This window comes from Phascolarctos cinereus, unplaced genomic scaffold (genome assembly GCF_003287225.1).
Source record: "Phascolarctos cinereus isolate Bilbo 61053 unplaced genomic scaffold, phaCin_HiC Scaffold_9;HRSCAF=440, whole genome shotgun sequence".
NCBI lineage: Eukaryota > Metazoa > Chordata > Mammalia > Diprotodontia > Phascolarctidae > Phascolarctos > Phascolarctos cinereus.
The window spans coordinates 130,264,176-130,288,091 of NW_027556402.1; the positions used below are offsets into that span (position 1 = coordinate 130,264,176).

Here is a 23,916-nt window from a genome sequence, read left to right on the forward strand (position 1 = left end):
CGTGTAGTGATATTATCTTTAAGAATATATAACTCTTTTACATACCTTTCTTTCAGATTGTATCTAAGAGATGTTATTGTTAAATAGACATATGTTTAAATAATACTAAGCATCAGGTTGTCAAGAAGTAGGCAATTTTTGGTGTATTTATTTATGGCTTTTCTGTGTATTATGGTTTCGTATAATTTGTCTACCTATATCTTCCTTAGCTATTACTTCTCTTTTTTTAAAAAACTACACTTTATCTATTTTAACATTTACCCATTGAGAAGGCAAGCAATATGTACATGTCCAAATACAATGTGATATCAATTATACATATGTCATGCAAAACACATTTCTGTATTAGTCATATTGCCAAAAAAAAAGGCAGGAAAAATAAAGTAAGTGAAAAAAGTATGCTTCAATCTATACTTAAGAGTTCATCAGTTCCCCCTCTGAGGTAGAATATTTGTCATTGTGAATGCTTTGGAATTGTCTTGGATCCTTGTCTTGCTCAGAGTAGCTAAGTCTTTCATAGTTGATCATCATTACAATATTGCTGTTACTGTGTACAGTATTCTCCTGGTTATACCCACTTCACTTGTATCAGTTCATAAATTTTGCCAGGTTTTTCTGAAACCATCCCCTTATCATTTCTTATGACACAATAGCATTCCTTCACAATCATATGCTACAACTTGTTCGTCCATCCCCAGTTGATGGACATCCTCTCAATTTCCAATTCTTTGCCACCACAAAAAGAGCTTCTATAAATATTGTTGTACCTTTAGGTCTTTTTTCCTTTTTCTTTGATTTCTTCAGGAGACAGATTTAGCTAAAAGAAGTATTGCTGGGTCAAAGAGTGTGTATAGTTGTATAGCCCTTTGGGTATAGTTCCAAATTGTTCTCCATAATGGTTAGAACAGTTCACAAGTCCACCAACAGTGCACTAGTGTCCTTGTTTTTCCATACCCCCTCCAGCATTTGATGTTTTTCTTTTCTATCATGTTAGCCAATCTGATAGGTGTAAGATATACCTTAAGTTGTTTTAATTTGTATTTGCTAATGACTAGTGATTTAGAGCATTTTTTCATGTCACTTCATAGGTTTAATTTCTTCTGAAAATTGCCTGTTCATATCATTTGATCATTTATCAATTGGGGAATTGCTTTTATTTTTATAAATTTGACTCTATTCCCTATTTACCTGGGAAGAAGTTCCCTATATATTAGAGAAACTTTCTATAATTTTTTTCACAGTTTACTGATTTTCCTCTTATGTTGGCTGCATTGGTTTTGTTTGTGCAAAAACTTTAATTTCATGTAATCAATATTGTTCATTTTATTTCTCTTGATCCTTTCTATCTCTTGTTTGGTCATAAACACATAAAACCCTTATCCATAGGTCTAACGGGTAAATTTTTCCTTACTCCCCTGTTTTACTTATGATATCACCTTTTATATCATATCTCATTTTTATGTTATCTTGGTATAGTATATGAGTTGTTGGTCTATGCCTAGTTTCTGCCAAACTGTTTTCCTAGCAATTTTTGTCAAATAGTGAGTTCTTGCCCCCAAAAGCATGAATTTTGGGGTTTATCAAACATTAGATCACTATTATTATTTACTATTGTATATTGTGTACCTAATCAATTCCACTGATCCACCACTCTGTTTCTTGGCTAGTACCAGATTGTTTTGATGATTACTGCTTTGTAATATAGTTTGAAATCTGATGAGAGGCTGCTTCCTTTGCATTTTTTTTTATTGATATTCTTGACCTTTTATTCTTTCAAATGAATTTTGTCATAATTTTTTCTAGCTCTATAAAGTAATTCTTTGATAATTTGACAGGTATGGTACTGAATAATTAAGTTCATTTAGGTAGAATTGTCATTTTTATTATATTGGCTCTGCCTACCCATAAGAATTAATATTTCTCTGATTGCTTAGTTCTGTCTTTATTTGTCTGAAAAATGTTTTATAATTGTATTCACATAGTTCCTAAATTTGTCCTGGCAGGTAGATTCCCAAGTATTTTATATTTTCTGCAGTTATTTTAAATGGAATTTCTCTTTCTATTTCTTCCTGACACTTTTTGTTGGTAATATATAAAAATGCTGATGATTTATGCGGGTTTGTTTTATATCTTGTAACTTTGCTAAAGTTAATTGTTTCAACTAGTTTTTTGGTTGATTCTCTAGAGTTCTTTAAGTATACCATCAAGGTGCCTACAAAGACTGATTTAACTATTTTCTCTTTCTGGAATGTTATTGTTCTAAAAATTAGCTAACTTCTCACTCCCCTCATATTTCATATATCTGTCCTCAAAATCTAGGTAATGTTTAATGTGAATTTATTGATTTATTTATTTTTGCAAAGTGCTTTGGAACCTTTTCTTATTTATTATTACATCAGCTTGATACAATTTTCAGAGACCTGCCATGACCTCTAGTTATGAGATCAGAATTGCTTATATTCCATAGGTAATTTCATTTACTCTTTATTTACTCTTTAGAAATTAGGTATGTTTCATTGATTATACTTGCCACTTAGTCACATCTATTCAGTATCTGCTATATATGTAACACTGAGCTAAGAGTCATTCAGTAAGCTTTTATTAAGTATCTAGCATGTACCAGGTACTGTACTGGGGATACAAAAAAATTAGTAAAAGACATTTCTTGCCTTCAAAGGAGCTCACAATCTAATGGGAGAGAGAACAAGCAAACATATATGCACAAATAAGCAGGATGAATAGGAAATAATTTATGGAGAGAATGCACTAGAATTAAGAGGGATTGGGAAATGGCCACCAGAGTTTATTGATTAGGGGTTGACATGGTAAGACCTGCACTTTAGGAAAATCACTTTGGTGGGTGAATGGAATATGCATTTAAGTGGTAAGAAACTTGTGTCAGTCAGACCCCCAGCAGGCTATTGCAACAATCCAGGCATGAAGTGATGATATCCTACACCAGAATAGTGGCAGAATCAGAGGAGACAAGAGGGCATATTTGAGAGATACTGCAAAGGTAAAATCAATAGGCCTACATATCAGAATAGATGTGGAGAGAGTGAGGAGTCAAAAATGGTATGCGGTTTGTGAGCCTGAGGAACCAAGAGAATGGTGGTGCACTCAACAGTAATAGAGAAATTTGGAAAGGAGGAAGGTTTAGAGGATAAGATAATGCATTCAGTTTTGGATATGTAGACTTTAAAATGTCTATTGAACATCCATTTGAGATATCTGAAAGGCAACAGAAGATGTTAGATTGGAGGTTAACAAGAGGGGTTAGGGTAGGATAGGTAGATTTCAGAATCATCAACACAGAGATGATAATTAAATCTTTGGGAGCTAATAAGATCATCAAAAGAGACAGTAGAGAAGAAGAAGAGAAAAGATCGTAGGACTGAGCCCCATGGGTTACCTGCCATTAGAAGGTATAACCTAGATGAGGATCCAGCAAAGGGGATGATAAGGAATACTCTGGTACAGAGGAGGAGAACCAGTAGACAGTAGTGTCCCAAAAAAACTAGAAAGAAGAGAGTATCAAGGAGAAGTGGGTGATTAACACTGTCAGAGGCTGTAGAAAGGTCAAGAAGAATGAAGATTGAGAAAAGATCATTGGATTTGGTAATTAAGAGATCACTGGTAGCTTTGGAAAGAGTAGTTTCAGTAGAAAAATAAAATTGGAAGGGAGACTATAGGGGGTTAAGAAGAGAGTGAGAGAAGAGGAATGATTGCACCTATTGTAGATGAATCTTCTCAAGGAGTTTAGTGACTAGGAGCAAGAGATAAAGAACAGTAGTTAGCAGGGACAAATAATCAAGTGAGGGTTTTTTGAAGATGGGGAGAGACATGAACATGTTTGTAGGCAATAGGTAAGGAGCCAGTAAACAGAGAAAGATTAAAGATAAGTGAGAGAGGGGGGATGCCAAAGGATGCAATATGTTGGAATAGACTTCATGGAATGGAATCACTTAGTTTGACTTGTAAGGAGTAGGGCTACCTCTTCCTAGTGAGAAAAGAATGAAAGAAAAGATAGTGGCAGAAGGCATCTAAATGATATGACATGAGGAAGAAGGGAGAAGAGAGAGTTCACAGCAAATGAGCTTAATTTTTTATCTATAAAATATGAAGCACAGTTCTCATCTGAAGGAAGCAGGAGGAGGGAGAGCCATGGGAGGTTTGAGATAGGATGAAGAGATTTGGAAGAGCTTCTATAGTGAATGGGTTAAGTGAGTTGATGAAGGAGGCATAGAAGGATTTCCTCGCTGTAACAAGGGTCCATTTGAGGTCGTATAACATTAATTTGTGGTGGACCCAGTCAGAATGCTTGCATGGTTTTCTCCACCTTTGTTCAGCAGTACATGTGTAGGAGCAAAGGCAATGGTTGGTAGAAGTGCTGAGAGCTATGAGAATTCATATAGATTAGCAGCTTGGAGATTTTAAAATTGCCTTATTTTGGTTTGGTTTGTGTGTGAGAGATCAGTAGGAGTCTTATCAAAATTTGAAAAGGAAAATACCATGAAGCTGCCTAAAAGGCTAGAAAAATGGGTAAAATGTAATAACATCACCCATCCAAGTCTTAGAATGTAGATTCTAGTGCATGTCTTAGAATGGTATATTCAACATAGTATTCTTAAGTTTCCACAGCCTAGTGCAACATAGTTCTAAATATTACTATATCATATTTGTGTATCTGAATGTAGATTTTTGACTTAACAGAAACTGACTGGCAAAAATTAGTAGGTATCATTGGTATTGCCAGTTCCCTACACAAAAGTACTAATCATATTCCTTATAATGGCATAAAGGTAAGTGTAAATTCTTGAAGTCTTTGTCTAGAAAAGTTCTAATTATGGTCTTCATTTACAAACCATTCTAAGATCTTGCCTATGAGTATCATCACTAGCCAAGTAGGCACTAGGTAATAATTTTTTTAAAATATACCAATCCACAAAACAAAAATATAAAATTAACCTTAGTCCTATGCTTCCTTTAAGTTTAATACTGATAGTGGTTTAATGGCAGAAAATGGTGAAGAAAGTGCTAAGAATTGCAGTTTGAGAATTTTTTTAAAAACACTCTAATTGTTGACACTCTAAATGTGAAGTCCTTTGTCCAGAGAACTGAACCGTATAAAAAAGTGAATGGATGGCCTGTAAGGTTCTCCTTGGCAATATTAATAAATAAATTGGTGGGGTTGGTTTCATTGTATGTTCACCAACAACAAGAAACATCCTTTCTTGGGATACTTTGTCATCTTGCCTTACAGAGTTCATGATGAATACTGTGAACCAGACCATCATAAATATAGAATTTGTTCTGTTCCAATATCTACTGCAAAAGATAAACAAATAAATACTATAGAACAAATGGACAGAATCCTCCAAACAGGGCAACACATAGCCCGATACTGAACAATTTCATTTTGAAGATTTGATAAAGGCAAAGAACTTCATAGGAAAAACTTACAGAAAAAATAATGAAGAGACTTAAAAAAATCACTAATCAAAAAAGAGCCCACATGACCATGAATAAATATTGTGGAACAAAAGCAAGTTAGGAGAAATCTCCAGAAGAAAAGAATAATACAACACAATAATTAAATCCCCAGAAAGAATGAACCATTTGTTAGAACTTTTGAGTTTTTACCATATTTGACAAACTGAAAATAAAAAAAGACCTGACTTCTAAAAAAATGAATATAATGTTGAAAGATGAACACAGAAAGAGGAACATAAAAAAATTCTTGGAAAATTCATTGAAAATTTGTAATTAGCCCTACATAGAGCATTGAAATATAAAGGTGACAGAAAAATTACTGCAATATTCCAGTGGATCTGCAATCTCTTTAGAGGGTCTGTCCCTCTAATAATATAGATCATAGCTCATCCATGCCTGCCCATCCTTTATGATTTCTGCCCATGCCTTCCTATAAGTTCACCACAGAGATTTTATCCAATTTATTGTGTATGTGTGTGTGTGTGTGTTTAACATTGTAAGGACACCAATAGAGCAGGCAAAAGCTGTCTTTTGGTTATTCTTCACTCTGGTTATTTGAGATCTTTTTCATCGTATATTTAATTGACCTTTATGCTGCTCCTGCATAATCCTTTGTTTGTAATGTGTCACATATTCAACTGCAGTTCTTCAGAGACTGTAGTGTTCCATGGCTCACAAACCATATAATGTAAACCAGAAGAATATTTATGTCAAAAAGATGAGCCTTTGCTTCAGGGAGAACTTGGTGGTCATTAAAAGAATCCTACAGTTTTCAAAGGCAATTCAAACTACTTTTCTCCTTTTTCAATTTTGGGCCCAATTTGTTGTCCTTTTGTAGTGTCTTGCCAATATATAGATAGTTAGATAGACAGACAGAAAGACAGACACTGATAGATGAACTCGAAAGGTTGTCCATTTATCTGTATGTCATAATCTAACAATAAACTTATTTATCAGCTTGATTTTTCTTGTATGGATAATTAAGCCAATATTCCTTTGAGTGACTGTGAATCTCTTTTAAGAGTTTTTACAGTGTTCTAGGGTTTGATGCAACCAACAAAAGGTCATTAATAAACAGGATCATTTGGGGAAAAGTCCCTAAGGATAAAAGAAAATAATATAACAATTTTAAAATAGCACAACTGGAAGGGACAGTGTGGCATAGTGGATAGAGAGATAGCACAGGAACCAGGAAAACTTGGATTCAATTCTCACCTCTCATATTTATTGACTGTGTGACCTTGGACAAATCACTGAACCTCCCTGTACTGGAGGCAGCTGGATAAGCCTGAGGAAACTGGATGAGCCTGGAAGCTGCAAAGAAGGTGCTAATTTACATTGGAATGGAGAAAATTTGACATCTTGGTAAACCACATCAGAGCTAGAAGATAGAGTTTGGTGATACAATCTGAGAATTATTCATCTTTCAGAAAAATATGAAGAAACAAAGTGTCTGAAAGACTATTGGTGCAAATAAACTATTGGTGGGGGCAGCTAGGTGGCGCAGGGATAGAGCACTGGCCCCTAAAGTCAGGAGGACCTGGGTTCAAATCTGGCCTTAGACCAAACACTTGACACTTACTGGCTGTGTGACCTTGGGCAAGTCACTTAACCCCAATTGCTTAAAAATAAAAAATAATTTAAAAAAAAACCTATTGGTACAAAAATATGCAAAAAAAAAAAAAGGAATTTTGAGCCTGATGACCTGGGTTCAAATCCATTCTCTACTGCTACTTAACCTGTGTGAACTTGGGCAAAGCATTTAACCTCTCTGAGGCTCAGTTTCCTCATCTGAAAAATGAAGTGTTTGACTAGATTCCTTCTAGCGCTAAATCTATAATCATTTTGATCCTATAATGAATGACCATATTTCATTAAATTCTATTAACAACGTCCTGGAAGAATTAGATGTAGGAGACAAAACGTACCTCAGTACATCCCCTAAGATGCCATTGGAGAGAAACAAAGTTTAACTCACTCCAGAATATAAGCACCAAATTCCAAAGCTTCATTCTAAAGCCTCTTGTAAGCAATTTGTAGGAAATAGCTCATAAATTGAAACACATACCCGCGTGTGTATATAGGGAAACATATAGATATATATGTATGTATGAAAATGTATAATGTATAAAAAGATGAATAAAAGGTTCAAGAAACATAGTTTCTGGGTAATAATTTTATTAATAGTGCTAGCAAATAATAAAAGGGGTCAGTTGGCCTCTGGAATGCAAAAGACTCCTCATGGAACCCATTCAGTGTTTATATGCCATTGGAAGAGTGGGTGTTCCTGAGGGTGGCAATCAACCCTGATTGGTTAACAATGCAGACTTATCTCTTATCTAGACTATCCTGCCTAAGGCAGTCTAAACAAAAGGGGGTCCACCTCTGCTCAGACCTGACTGACTAAAACACAATGGGCCAGATTTCACCTTAGATTAAATTCTTTGTAAGGTTCTCTAGTTGGGTGGGGTCACAATTCCAAGATTTCATCTCACCATCCCTCCTACCCCTAAGCTTTGACCTAATCTCCAAATGAGGAAGGGAACAAATCCTGGATCTACCCAATATTAACATTGGTTATTTACTAATAATTTCTCTCTCACACATGTAAATTATACATGATAATTCAATAATGATAACAAATGAAGGAAGTTAAAATGTATGCTGAGAATCAGTAGAAGTCAATCTGTGCCTCAAAATGCCTATAATGTAAAACTGACTATGATTTAATAAGAAAAGATTTTTTAAAAAGTTTTGATCAAAGATTCCATTCATCAAAAAAAAAAAAACAGCTAAGCAGTTTTTAACAGACAAATTGATCTCATGTCATAACCTTACAAAGGTAAACAAACCTTTGAAGCAAGAAAAGAGACTCACCCTAACCTTTATCTGTGAGGAAGAAAAATAGCTAGTGATTCTTTGAAGTTCCACTTTATGTGAGGAGGGTCTTTAATAAAACAAATATTGTTTTATTGTTGTGATTGAAAGGAGATTCTCACAGAAGGGGCACAGAAATTGGCATGCTAATTCATTTATGACTGCAATGAATGAAAACCCTGAGAGACAGTTTTAGGTAATTAATAATCAATTTATTAATTAGGCTAGCCAACAATCAATAAATTGATGGTCACTGGTTCCTCCTGGTAACCAAAGACTCCACAGGAGACCCTGAAATTCCTTAAATCCCTTCTAAAAGGGAACTCCCCTGACAAGTAAAACTCAACCCTGATTCCTGAACATTTAATGAGGAGGTGGGCTAAAAGTCTTTAGCTCCTCCTGCTGAGAACTTGGCTTGATCTTGAGACTCAGCAACCTTAAGACATCTGGACAAGGGGAAGCCGTCTCTTTCCAGACCTCTCTAGCTAGTTTTCTCCTTCATGAGCTGAGCTGCCCTAAACTCTAATGGAAGTGACCAAGAATAGGGGGTTCCTTCTCCAGGCCAAGGCTTGCCCAGACTGGATTCTGTTTGTACTCATAAATTAGTTGGGTGGAGCCCCAACCAACTAAGGAGCATGTGCCTTGAGGAGGAGGAGGATCAAATCTCATCACTCAGCCATGCCCTTCAGAGACTAGCTGACTTTTTCAGGACTTGGGTTTTAACAGAAATAAAAAGAAAAGGGTTGATCAAAATTAATAGTTAGTAATATAATAGTATGATATTAATTTCTCTCATGATAGAGCTGTGGAAAGTAGTTTGGAATTATGCAAAAAAAGTTACAGAATTGTTAATATCCTTTAACCTTGCAAAGCTATTACTAGGTTTATACCCTGACCCTGAAGAAGCTTATTAACAATACAAAAAGTCTCAGCTCTACAATAATATTCATAACATAGCAATTGTAATTGGCATGTAAATATATAATTGAATATGATTATCTATAAAGTATGGGAAATATGAACAATTCATAAATATATTGAAAACTTTGTGAAGTGATATAATGATAAGGTAGCAAAACAAACATAACTATATACTGCTTCAATTATATAAGTAACTATTTTGCCTGTAGATGGCAACAAAACAGAAGGTTTTTTAAAAATCATACAGAGATGATAGTCAAGGTAATCCTTGGTCCTGTACGATCCCCTTGTAAAGTGGACTGCAAATTTTTAAATGATATTTATTTTATGACCAACTAGGACTATGATTCCTAACCTGAGGAATTTATGCCTTTTATTATTTGTTTGTTTTCACAATAACCCCCCATTCATCTCTAACTTCCCCTTAAAAATGGGTTCGCTTAAAATCTTTTTTCTCAGAAATCTCATACCAGTACTATATAAGCTTCTTCTGGCTAGGAACTATTTTATTTTTTTCTTTCGTATCCCCAGTCCCTAAAGCAGTGTCCAGTAATACAAATAGTCAACACTTAAATGAATTGAATATATCATAATACATCCTTTTGGGGGGTTTTCTTAGTCCAAAGGTCATTCTTTGGTAGATAAAATAAGAACCTTCAGTCTTTCATTGTTTATCATTGTCTGATTTATCTTTAGCTATGGTTTTGCCCTTTTCTTTTTCTTCCTAACATAGGTTTAAAAAAAAAGCCCTCTTTTGTTTTTCTTAGTCATTAAAAGCCCTGGTTTCATCAAAATATTCTTCAAGAAGAGAGCCAAGTAGCACTGGATATAGCAACCACTGAATAATAATATCGCAAGAAATAAATGACTATATGACAGACAAGAAAGTCTGGTTACTTACAAAATCAGCTAAATGTTTGTGGTTAGATTATTCACTGATTAGAGCAAAGGTCAAAATTAACACCAAATTATAAGATACGGATGAGAAATAAATTCTCTAACCTAACCTATAAAATAAGCTGACTCTAAAAAATAGGAAATGATTAACAGCAAATACTTGATCTCCTTGCTAAGCAAAATGATGTGGCAGCCCAGGGCAACAATTGTTTAGAACAGAAGCTCATTTATAAAATTGTAGAGAGGAAGATGATGGAAGAATATGAGTTATGTTTTTATATTCTTTCCCAAAAGAGCAAAAAGCATTGGAGGGGAAAATAATCCTGAAAAAACTTTCACATGAAACTCAACGAAACAAAATTATCCAGGGGATGCTTATAGATGTAATTGAAGGGAGGATAGCAAATAGTTTTGAAAACGAATAGCTCTTCCATGTTTCTACATGTTCTCTTATCATTGATAACAGTGAAACTTCGAACTACATTTAGATTCTTAACAACTCAGCCCCTAATATGCTATATGAGGAAGTGAAAATGGCACTCAGTAAAATGAAGTTAGGAGGAGTGGCTGTACCTCACCAAGTTCAGAAAATTCATTCTGGAGGTAAAAAAATTTTAAAAGTTCTTTATAATTAATTTTCAACATATTTCAAAGAGAGAAAGATTCCAAAAGAATAGAAAATATTGCAAACAGCATTTTTAAAAGACTACCAAAATATCATTATTAGGTAATACACACACACACACACATCTATCTTTTATTTATTTATTTATTTTTAGCTTTTGGGTTTTATTTTATAAACAATTTTTTAACATGTGTCTTTAAAACTTTGGGTTACAAACTTTCTCCCTTCCTCCCTCCCCACCCACCCTCATTGAAAGGGCAAGCAACTCAGTATAGGTTATGCTTGTATAGTCATACAAAACACTTCCACAGTAGTCATGGTGTGTAAAACTACATATATTTCACTTCATCCTATCCTACCCCCCATTTATTCTGTTCTCTCTTTTGACCCTGTCCCTCCTCAGAAGTGTTTGCTTCTGATTATCCCTTCTCCCAATCTACCCTCCGCTCTGTCATCTAGCTGTCTCTTGTCCCCTTCTCCCCTTATTTTCCTATAGGGCAAGATAGATTTCCATATCTAATTGTGTGTGTTATTCCCTCCTTAAGCCAAATCCTGTGAGAATAAGATTCACTCACTCCCTCTCACCATCCCCCATTTCCCCTCCACAGTAAAAACCTTTTCTTATCTGTTTCATGTGAGATAATTTACCCCATTCTACCTCTCCCTTTCTCCTTCTCTCCCAGTATAATCCTCTCTCACCCCTTAATTTTATTCTCCAGATATCACCCCTTCATCTTCAACTCACCCTGTGCCCTCTATCTGTCTGTCTATACATACATATAATTTTTTTCTCTCCCACTACCCTAATACTGACAAAGGATTCATGAGTTACAAATATCATCTTTCCACGCAGGAATGTAAATAGTTCAACCGTAATAAGTCTCTTATGATTTCTCTTTCCTGTTTACCTCTTCATGTTCCACTTGAGTCTTGTATTTGAAAGTCAAATTTTCTATTCAGCTCTGGTCTTTTCATCAAGAATGCTTGAAAGTCCCCTATTTCACTGAATGACCATTTTTTCCCCTGAAGGGTTATACTCAGTTTTGCTTGGTAGGTGATTCTTGGTTGTAATCCTATCTCCTTTGCCCTCCGGAATATTATATTCCATGCCTTCCAGTCCCTCAATGTAGAAGCTGCTAAATAGTATGTTATCCTGATTGTGTTTCCACAATACTTGAATTGTTTCTTTCTGGCTGCTTGCAGTATTTTCTCCTTGACCTGGGAATTCTAGAATTTGGCTACAACATTCCTAGGAGTTTTCCTTTGAGGATCTCTTTCAGGAGATGGATTCTTTCCATTTCTAATTTGCCCTCTGGTTCTAAAATACCAGGGCAATTTTCCTTGATAATTTCTTGAAAGATGATGTCTAGGCTCTTTTTTTGATCATAGCTTTCAGATAGTCCAATAATTTTTAAATTCTCTCTCCTGGATCTATTTTCCAAGTCAGTTGTTTTTCCAATGAGATATTTCACATTCTCTTCTATTTTTTCATTCTTTTAGATTAGTTTTACAGTGCCTCGATTTCTCATGAAGTCGCTAGCTTCTGATTGCTCCATTCTAATTTTTAAGGAAGTATTTTCTTCATTAAGCTTTTGGACTTCCTTTTCTATTTGGCCAGTTTTGCTTTTTAGAGCATTCTTTTCCTCATTGGCTTTTTGGCCTTCTTTTGCCATTTGGGTTAGGATATTTTTTAAGGTGTTATTTTCTTCATTATTTTTTGGGGTCTCCTTTAGCAAGTTGTTGACTTGTTTTTCATGGTTTTCTTGTATCACTCTCAGGTTTTCCTCTACTTCTCTTACTTGCTTTTCAAAATCCTTTTTGAGCTCTTCCATGGCCTTTGGAGGCTTTGGATGTAGGAGCTTTGGCTTCATTGTCTTCTTCTGGTTGTATGTTTTGACCTTGTCACCAAAGTAAGATAATATAGTCTGACTCTTTTTGCGCTGCTTGCTCATGATCCCGGCCAATTACTTGAGTTTTAAACTCTTTGTTAAGGTAGGGGTCTGCTTCCATTGTGGAGAATGTACCATCCCAAGCTTCAGGGATTTTGTGCTGCTGTTTTCAGAGATACTTCTAGGGACTTGTAAATTTTCAGTTCTTCCAAGGTGCAATGATCAAGGGCAAGGTGTTTACTCCTTTCCTGGCCTACGCTCTGGTCTATGAGTAACCACAAGCACTGTTTTTTGCCTTGGAACTGTGAGGAGGATTTGCTCTTTACCACCACTACAAGCTCCACCATGCCAGCATTCCTCCTTGCCCCAGGACTGTGACCCAGATCCAAGCACAGGCAAAGCAAGAGAATCCTGTACCAGCAGAGAGATGCCTGCAATCCTGCTCTGATCAGCCTCTCGATTCCCCCTCAGTCTGTGGGCCAGAAGCTCAGGAGGGAGCTGCTGCCCCGGGGCCAACCTCAGGGAATGGGGCTGGGATCCTGAGCTTCTCTCTCACCCCGGCAGAAACAGACTTTTCCCACTGACCTTCTAAGTTGTCTTTGGCGTTTGTGGATTGAGGAGTCTGGAAACCTCCACAGCTGCCTGTGATTTAGTCTTCTGAGTTTGGGTTCACTCCAGGTTCGCTGTGGCCTGCCCAGGCTGAACTGCATTCCTCCCCAGCCCAGCATGACACACCTTTCTGATCAACCATCCAGGTTGTCTTGGGCTGGAACTTTGTTTCAATTTGTCTTTTTGTGGCTTCTGCTGCTTTAGAATTTGTGTGGAGCCATTTTTTATGAGTATTTGGAGGGGTTTGGGGGAGAGGTCAAGCAAGTCACTGCTTTCACTCCACCATCTTGGCTCCACCCACAAACACATACTTTTAAATAATCATGAGTAAATGATGAAACCCTGCAATGTTCTGGGGTATAAAACAATCAGAAAAACTTACATCCTAAGAATGGCCTTTGCCCTAGTTTCTTAAGGATGTAAGATTTTCTGATTGTTTTGTGCCCCAGAACATTGCAGGGCTTCATCATTTACTTATGATTACTTAAAAGTATGTGTGTGTGTGTGTATGTATTACCTAATAATTCAATCAACAAATACATATATAAAGTAGTTACTATGTGCCTGACACTATGCTAGGCTCTGGGGATACAAAGATGAAATATCCCCTACCCTCAAGGATTTTAGTAGTACACATTTGAAAAACTAAGTAGATGAACGATGTATATGCCCGAAATTATGAAATGCAGTTAAGCAGGTAGCACATTGAATTAATCCATCTACCTATCTATATCTATATCTATATATCTATCTATCTGTCTACCTATGTATATATGTATATATGTATTGGACAGGCATTGAAGACAACACTGAGGAGCAGAAACTAGGGTTTGAGGACAGAATGGAACTACAGCACTTCTGGGATATAGCAATTTTAATGAGCCCAAGTGGCTCCTTATCAAGAAAGTCAATAATTTAACACCATTATTTTCCCAGTGACCCCTGTATACTTAAAATCATGAAACATCACAATCTCCGAAGAATCAAAATTGCATGTAACCCTGAAGACAACAGAAAGATACACGATAGTTATAAGGGTAGTTATAGTACATATTGACAATGTAAACTTGAACACAAGAAGTGTTATAAAGAGAAGAAAAGAAGGAGGGTGGGGAAACTTATCTCAAATAATCATCATGTAGGTTCTATAAAGAATGAATAAGGAATTGGGGGAACAGACGTCATTTGAACCTCACTTTCATCTGAATTGCTAGGAGGATTGGATGCCTGCACGCACACACATGTGAAGTTGAGTATTGAAATGAAGAGAGGAGAAGGATGGAATTAGAGGAAAATGATAAGGGAGTGATTAATCATAAGCAAAACAAACTCTAACCTCAAAGTATGGATCATGAAGAAAGGCAAAGGAAGAAAGGATTGATTAGAACATGTAGATTACATTCTGGGTGAGGGGAAGAGAAAAGGGGGGGAAATGGAAGCAGATTACATCAAGCATAGAGCACTGATACTGATCACACTCCTCTTTGATCACTCTCTTTTTTGTCAAAGGGACGAGAGTAAAGATGAACAAATATTGGAGAACAGGATGGAAAGAAATATGCAATTGACCGTCACAGTTACTGTGAATAAGACAAACTCACCCACAAGATGGAACAGTGAATTAGAATGCAGAACCCAATAATATTTAGTTTGATTCTTTATGACCCCGTGGACTATACTGTCCATGAGGTTTTCTTGGCAAGAATATTGGAGTAGTTTGCATTTCCTTCTTCAGTGGATGAAGGCAACAGGTTAGGTGACTTGCCTAGGGTCACACAGATAGTAAGTATCTGAGGCCAGTTTTTAACTCAAGTCTTTCCTGTCTCCAGGCCCAGTGCTCTCTCCACTGAGCTACCTAGCTGCCTCAAAGGCAAATAGTGATTAAGTGACTTGCTTAAGGTCACTTAGGTAGTAAGTGTCTGAGGCTGGATTTACACTCAAGTGTTCCTGACTCCAGGCCCAGCACACTATCCACTGAGCCATCTAACTGCCCCTATGAGATGAAATAGAAAGATTTATAGAGAATTAAAGTAAGACACAGAAGTAAAATCTTATTATCCTTCAGCTGATCTCAATAAAAGCAGGGTTTTTCAACCATGATCTTAGACAAGAAAGCAGCAAAAACAACTTAATTAAAAGAAATAAATAGGAAAATTACGTTCCAAAATATAACATAGGTATTGAATTAATATCAAAATTTAACATATGCATTGAATGACAGCATCTACATATTTAAATGAAAAGCTAAATAACATACAAGGAGAAATAGACAGTAAAACTCTAATAAAAAAATAAGGGCTTCTGGTATTCCCATTTTAACCTAAGAAAGAAAGAACAGACCAAAGAAGTGGACATGCACATTAAAAAAAAAAAGTAGAACACCAATAATTTTAAAAATAATTGAATTTTAAAATAGAAATTAAAAAAAAATAAAAAATTGAAAGCAAAAAAACCTAAGCAAAATTGACAAAAAATAAATTAGAAGTTAAAGACCTAAACAGAATTTTAGAAAAATTAGATATAACTCTAGCAATTATTGATTGGAAATAGCAAGGAGTATACATATTTTTTAGCTGTGAATAACCCCTTTACAAAATTGACCATGTGTTAGGGGATAAAAACTTTACAAACAAACAAATGCAGCAAACAAACATTAAACATCCTTTTTTTTTTTACTGACCACAGTCCAAAAAAATTATATTCAATAAAGGAGCACTAAAGAAAGGGCTAAAATTAATTTGAAAGGAAATAATTTAATCCTAAAGAACTGATTGGCCAGAAAACAAATCATAGGGGAAAAAAATGCCATTGAGATAATGATAAGGAACCAACAAACCAAAATTTGTAGGATGCAGCCACAGCAGCCCTGGTGGGAAATTTTATATATTTAAAAACTTTCATCAGAAAAAAGAGAGAGAGAGAGAGAGAGAAAGAATAGACCAAAGAAATGGACATGCACGTTAAAAAAAATAGTATACCAGTAATTTTAAAAATAATTGGACATTAAAATAGAAATTAAAAAAAAAACTGAAAGCAAAAAACAAACATTGAATTAATAAATAACATGAGGACCTATTTTTAAACCACTAAAATATATAAACCATTTTATAATTTGAAAAAGAAAATAAAATTACTAATATCAAAAAATTTTAATGATAATTCATAACAAATGAAAAAATCAAATAAATTATTCATAACTATTTTACACAGCTATGTGCCAATAAAACTGAAAAATTAATTGAATATGTTCAAAAACATAAAATGCTTTGGTTGGCAGAACAAAAAATGGAGTTTTTAAATAACTCAGTCTCAGAAAAAGAAATTGAACTCCCAATAAATGAACTCCCATGGGAAAAAGCCTGTGATCACATGTATGTTCATTTGAATTCTATCAATCATTCAAAAAGCAATTAAATCCAATATTACATAAACTGTTAGGAAAAAAGGGATCTTGCCACAAATTCCTCTTGTGATATAGATATGTTCTTGTTACCTAAAACAGCAAGAGTCAAAATAGAGAAAGAAAACTCTAGGCCAATATCTGTAATGAATAATGATGCAGAAATAAAATATTATCAAAGAGGCTATATATCAATATATCACAAAGATCATACACTATGACCAGATTGAATTTTTACCAGGAATGCAAGATTAGTTCAATATTTGGAAAACTGTCCAAATAAAAGACTATATTAGCAACAACAGAAATCCTGTGGCTATATTAATAGAGGGAGAAAAAGTTCTTTGGGGCAAAATAAATCAGACATTTCCATCAAAAACCCTAAAAGAAATAAATCAGCCTTTTCTTGATATGTAATGTGTGTGTGTGTGTGTGTGTGTGTGTGTGTGTGTGTGTGTACTGAGAGCCAGCATTATATGATATAAGAATGAACTAAAGACCTTTCCAATAAGATCAAGGGTAAAGCAAGGATATGATATCTATTATTACCACTATTGCTTGATACAGTACTAGAAATGTTAAGTATAGCAATAAGAAAAGAATAGGGGGGAGGGGAAGTATAGGCAAAGAGGGGAAAAAATCCTTTTTTGAATATATGTTTTACTTAGTACATCCTACAGAGTCAACTAAAATTTTATTGAAACTCTTATTTTAAGCAACCTTACAGGATATAAAATAAATCCACACAAATTATCAGCATTTCTTTGTAAGATAAACAAAACCCAACAGGAAGAAATAGCAAGAGAACTTCCATTCAAAATAACTACAGAAAAAATAACAACTATAGAATATGTAATCATTTCAATAAGTAAATACTTATTAAGTGCTTACTATGTGCCAGGCACTGTGCCAAGCACTGGGGATACCAGAAGAGACAAAAAACATTCCCTGCCCTCAGGGAGCTCACAGTTGAATGGGGAAAACAACAAATACTTGGGAGTCAATCTACAGATACATACACATAAAAGCTATGTTAGTGCAACTACTAAATATTCTTTTTTTTTTACTTTGAAATATTGTTTATTTTTAATTTTTTTTAACATTTTGAGTTCCTAAATGTCTCCCTCCCTCCAGCCCCACTCAAACAAAATTAGAAGGCAAGCAATATCCATTAAACATGTGAAGTCATGCAAAAATACATTTGCATATTAACAATGTCACACACACAAAAAAAAGTAAGACATAATTAAAGTGAGAAATTATACTTCAATTTTCACTCAGATTTCATCAGTTCTATCTGTGGGAGTAGATAGCAATTTTTATTACCCCTTCTGAACTGTCTTGAATCATTTTGTTGATCAGAGGATTTAAGTCTTTCACAGGCAATACATGACCTCCTGGTTTTGCTCACTTAACTTTGCATTAATTCATCTAAGTCTTCCCAGTTTTTTTTTCCTACCCCCCGCCCCAATCATTTCCTTTTTTTAAGTTAATTTATTTTTAGTTTAATTTTCTCCCCTAAACATTCCATATAGTAATAAAAATAGACCCAGATTATTAGACAAATGTTAGATAAATGCTCAAGGGTAAGCCATGCCAATATAATAAAAATAACATTGCTACCTCAATCAATTCACTTTTTCATTACCATATCAGTCAAACTAACATATTCTCTTGTGAAGTTAGAAAAAAAATGAAATTAATCTAGAGAAACAAAAGGTCAAAAAACCTTAGGGGAAATTAAAAAAAAGTGAAAAAGAAAAGAATTAGCAGTACCAAATCTCCAGCTATACTACAAAGTAAATAATCAAAATGACTTAGTACTGATTAAAAAATAGATGTCAATTGTTAGACTAGATTAGATAAACAACATACAGAAGCAAATGAATACAGTAGCCTAGTGTTGATAAATCCAAAGACCCCCACTACTGAGATAAAAATGCACTACTCAGAAAGAATCTGCTGGGAAAACTAGAAAGCAGTTTGACACATTTGACACCCCCATAAAATAAAATAAGCTCAAAATTGATGCATCTAACTAAACAAATAGGTGGTACAATGAAAAGAGTGTTGTACTCATAGTAAGACCTGATTTCGAATCCTGCCTTAGTGTAACCCTGGGGCAAGTCATTTAACTTCTACCTGCCATAGTTTCCTCATCTGTAAAATGGGAATAATAATAATAGCATCTACCTCCCAGAGGTTTTGTGAATATCTAATGAGATAATATCCTTAAGGGCTTTATAAACTTTAAAGCACCATATAGGTGATATTGTTATTGTTGTTGTCATATAACTTAGATGTAAAGGGTGATATCACTTAACCTGAAAAAAAACCCTTTGCAGTAGATTTCTGATAATGGCCTCATTTCTGAGATATATAAGAAACTGATTCAGATCTATGAGAATAAGAGCCATTTTCCAATTGATAAATGGTCAAAACGTATGAAAAGGCAATTTCCAGAGGAAGAAACCTGAGCTATTAACAACCAAATGAAAATGCACCAAATCACTAATAATCAGAGAAAAGCAATTTAAAGCAACTCAGGTTCCACCTCACACCTATCATATTGGTAAAAATAATAAAAAATAAAAATGATAATTCTTAGAGGAGCTTTGAGAAGATGAGAATACTAACACAGTTGGTCTAGCTTTGAATTGGTTCAGCCACTCTGGAAAGCAACTAAACTGTGCATACCTTTGAACCAGCAATACCCTGAGTAGGCCCATACCCCAAGAGATCAGAGAAAGAGGAAAGGGACTCATATGTACAAAAATATTTACAAATCTTTATAATTATAGTTCTTCTTGTAGTGGCAAAGAACTAGAAACTGAAGGGGTGCTTATCATTTGGGGCATGGCTAAACAAATTATGATATGTGAATATAATAGAATGTTGTGCCATAGGAAATCATGAAGGTTATAGTGTCAGAGAAACCTGAGAAGGCTTTTATAAAGGAGAATAAAGTGAACTGAACCAGGAGAACAATTTGTGTGTAAAAATAACACTTTAAAAAAATCAACTTTGAAAGACATAAAAATTCTGATCAACACAATGACCAACCACAATCCCAGATGACCAAAGAGATTTATTCTAGTCACTTTTTTTTTTTGAGGCAGTTGGGGTTAAGTGACCTACCTGTCCAGGTTCACACAGCTAGTAAGTGTCTAAGGTCACATTTGAACTCAGGTCCTCTTGACTGCAGGACCCATGCTATATCCACTGTGCCACCTAGCTGCCCCACTAGCCACTTTCTGACAGAGAAATTATGGACTTAAAGCACAGAAGGAGGCATGTATTTCTAAATAGAACCACCAAAGGTATTTGTTTTGCTCACCAATATGTATCTGTTATAAGGGTTTTTATTTTCTTTTTTTTTTCCCAATAGGTATGGGGGAGGTGAGAGGGAAATAAAATACATTTTTCTTAATTTTTAAAAAATTATATTTTTTTTAAAAAGTAAAAAAATATTAGCAAGGACATGTGTGACGGTAAAGGAGGTAGGCCAGTCATATTGTAAGGGTGAGAGTTAACAGATAGGCTGTCCCAGCATTGCAATGGTATCCACAAAACAATAAAAGACCATAAAGGAAGACTTTAAACATACTGAACAAATTTTCTGTGGAGAATTTAAGGAAGGGTATAAATAGGAATTATACAAAATGGAAAGGTATTGGGTTGTCATCTATACCAGTAGAGTTTTGATACCAACGAATTCAGAGATCCATTGAAGAAAGAAATACTGTCATCTCACTTTTACATTCCAACAGCTTTGTAGCATTGCCAACATTAGAGTAAATTTTCTGGTTTCCCAGCAAGGTTATTTCTTTTTTTTTAAATTTTGTTTGTTTGTTTGTTTTTTGGCTAGGAAATGGGGTTAAGTGACTTGCCCAGGGTCCTATAGCTAGTAAGCATCAAGTGTCTGAGGCCAGATTTGAATGGGCCTTCCTGAGTCCAGGGCTGGTACTCTATCCACTGTGCCACCTAGCTGCCCCTAAAGGTGATTTCTGTTGACCAAAGAATGATGCAAGGTCATCTCTTGGACCTAATTCCATTTCATCTGTAATGCCATAATTAAAAAGTTATCTGGGTAAACAGCCTTTCCTCCAGTTGCTTCTCATAAAATCTATATCCTTCATTATGTTGATAGAACAGTTGCAGGTTGCATCAAATGAACACTAAAAAAGCACTCAATCTCAAGTCATCAAACATGGGTTCACAGTTGGCTTAAATAATTACTACGTTTGTGACTTTGGGCAAGTCATTTAACTTCTCTAGGCATCAGTTTCCTTATCTTTAAAACTGAAGATACAAGACTAGATGATCTCTTATGGTTTCTTAACTTCTAAATTCCATGAACTTTTCCAAACTATGTTCATTCATCTTGTTATGTCAAACTATAAAAGAGTAACAGCCAAAGTTGTAAGTGCCATAGTACTGGTCAGTGTGATCATCAGTCAAAATACTTTTCCTGACTAGCTGAACACTTTAGATATAAATTTTTCTAAGTAGTTTGTAAAATAAGCCTTTACTTCAATTTAAGATAAGTCAAATAATTTTTGCTTTTTTTTAAGCTAGTATAAATAGACATTTAAAGTTACATATATGTCTCTGCCAGGCAGTAAGTAACTTGCCATTATAGTTAAAATGATGTGATATATTGGTCTGAAGATACCTTTTACAGGAACAATTTTGATGTGGTACCTATTTTAATAGTACAAACTTATAAACTTGAGTTTTTGCCATTTTTTGATGTTTAAAGGTTATTCTAACGATTCCATTAATATGTGTGTGTATATATATATGAGGATGTGTGTGTGTATAGGTAGATAGATAGAGACATACATATAGATCTACAGATAGAGATTTTATGTGCTCTGAATGTCTGCTTTGGGCTAAAGCAGGGGTGGGGAACCTGCAGCCTTAAGGCCACATGTGGCCCTTTAGATCCTCAAGTGTGGCTCTTTGACTGAATCCAAACTTCACAGAACAAACCCCCTTAATAAAAGGATTTGTTCTGTGAAGTTTGGATTCAGCCAAAGGGCTGCACAGCTGCTAAAGGATAGTATAATCAAATTCTAATCTAACCTTCAAAATAAATAAAGGATATGATTTCTGTCCCTAACAAACATGTAGTCTAATGAAGCATTTAAAAAGCACATATAATTGAAACATAATGATGAAAAGGAATACTAATAATCTCCTAGGAGAAAAATACTGACAAAACAATTATGGCTTTTAACACAAACATATCATGTGTATGTTTGTGTGTGTGTGTATACCATTATAAAATGAGAGCATCTCTTTTAATTTAGTGTCATAAAGAACTTCTTGTGATGAGCAATCAGTTTTTACCTACCAGTGACTTAGTATAATGCTCAATTTCTTTATGTATTGAATGATTATATTAATCAAATTTCTTTATTTCTTTTGATTGATAGAAGTGAGCTGAATCGACAGAAACTTCATACCCAAGAATTGCTTTCTCAGCTGGAAACAGCAAATGAAAAGGTAGTTGAGGTAAGATAATGACTCTTCTGGGAGATACTTCTTTTATAGTTCAATATTCATGCTATAGAGTTTTACTTGAGCCAAGTTCAAATGAATTATGTGCTTGCAAATGCCCATAAAGATATAAATGCTCATTATGGGAACAAAACAGAATTGGAAAAGTCCACCATCTTATTTACATTTGCTAGAATGTATATGCTATAAAATTTAAATTTGTTCTTGAAATATAAATGATAAAATTAAGCATTCCAGTTTATCATGATTCAGAGAACATTGTAAGGAACATTTAATCCTCCCTATGCATGCCTAAGATTATTTTTTTAATGACTCTTCCAAATTTTGTTTTATTCCATAACAACATTGAAAGTACAGAATTTGTGATTAAAATCTACTTGTCCATGGTTGCAAAAATTTTAAATAAAGTGTACTTTGTTTTTTTTAATATGTGAAGTTGGGATGGGATTTTTTGCTTATCTGAGAGTCCTTCGGAATAGTACAAAAATTAAATAGGCAATTTCTGAATGATGATTGAAGCTAAATAAAATGTTTTAGGGTATTTTAGTGTTGCTTTTGATGTTCTTACTGTGGAGCAAAGTAAATCAGAAAAACTTACAGAAAGTACTAATGGAAATTTAGTGAATGTGTATTTAGGACACCTGTTCTTTTTAGAACTCGAATGCTCAAGTTGCTTAGGGATGGATTCTATTTAAGTGTACAGCATTGTCATATCAATATTTAATATATTAGACATGACATTCACTCTTACTAGTGATGTAAATTATGCTATTGTTTCATCAAATTTCTTGATTTCTTTTAATTGATAGAAGTGAGCTGATTCAAGCTCCAAATTCCTTAGGCATAGGGTCTAATCCCTTCCTTATTCTCTTCTCTTTGGGAACTAAAATTAAAGAATAAAATCTAGTTCTTCTACTCAACCCAAATAAGATCCAGGTGATTCATTTAGGAAAACAACATTTAATTTTTTTTAAAAAGTATGTGAATATAAGGCAAAAAATGCTATACAGGATTAATGCAGCTTGGCATAGACTCATTAGGCCAAACTTAAAATCCAGCAGATCCAGGAAGAATTATTAGAATGATTTGTCTCCATAGTCCATTATATTAATGCTTCTTCAGGCGGCAAGCACTTACTACCATCAGGTATATCATTCCTAAATATAAGGATTAATGTAAAAAAACTCAATAGATTCTTTGAACTGGTCAAAAATATAGTATTCCATGAGTCATTTGAAACTATTTTGCCAAATGACTTAATTGGCCTTAAAATATAGTCATTTTGCCTAGCAAAGAGTGTTGAAGGAACACACTAAAACCTCCCTCTGCTGCCACATAACCTTGTAAGGCATGAGGCTTGTTCTCATTCCTAGTTTGATGAGTATTCATTTAAGGAAATGCTGAATATTTCGGTCAGGATTTCTAGAATAAATATCTTCTATCTGTTGCACATAAATTATGGTGAAGTCCCTTTGTTTTTGACAAGGATTTAAAAGCATGCATTCAAGGTTAACAAAATAAGAATTAGAAGTAATTTTCTTATTTGTCAACCTTTCAGATTACACTTATTACTAATTTGCTTTTAATATTAAAACTTGCTTTCTTGGAAGGTTGCTATGTATAGAAAAAGAATTATGCAGTTAGAATATTACTTTAAAACTGATCCTAATGTATGAAAA

General features: G+C 34.6%; 1 protein-coding gene across 2 annotated transcripts in view; it reads left to right on the forward strand.

The window, feature by feature from the left end:
• The window catches only part of SCLT1 (sodium channel and clathrin linker 1), a 254,552-nt gene that overhangs the window by 223,572 nt on the left and 7,064 nt on the right, over nucleotides 1-23,916 (forward strand). For both annotated transcript variants that reach the window (XM_020974031.2, XM_020974034.2), the window contains one exon: nucleotides 22,153-22,231. In XM_020974031.2, the coding sequence (XP_020829690.1) occupies nucleotides 22,153-22,231 (79 nt within the window). The remainder of the gene's footprint in view (nucleotides 1-22,152; nucleotides 22,232-23,916) is intronic.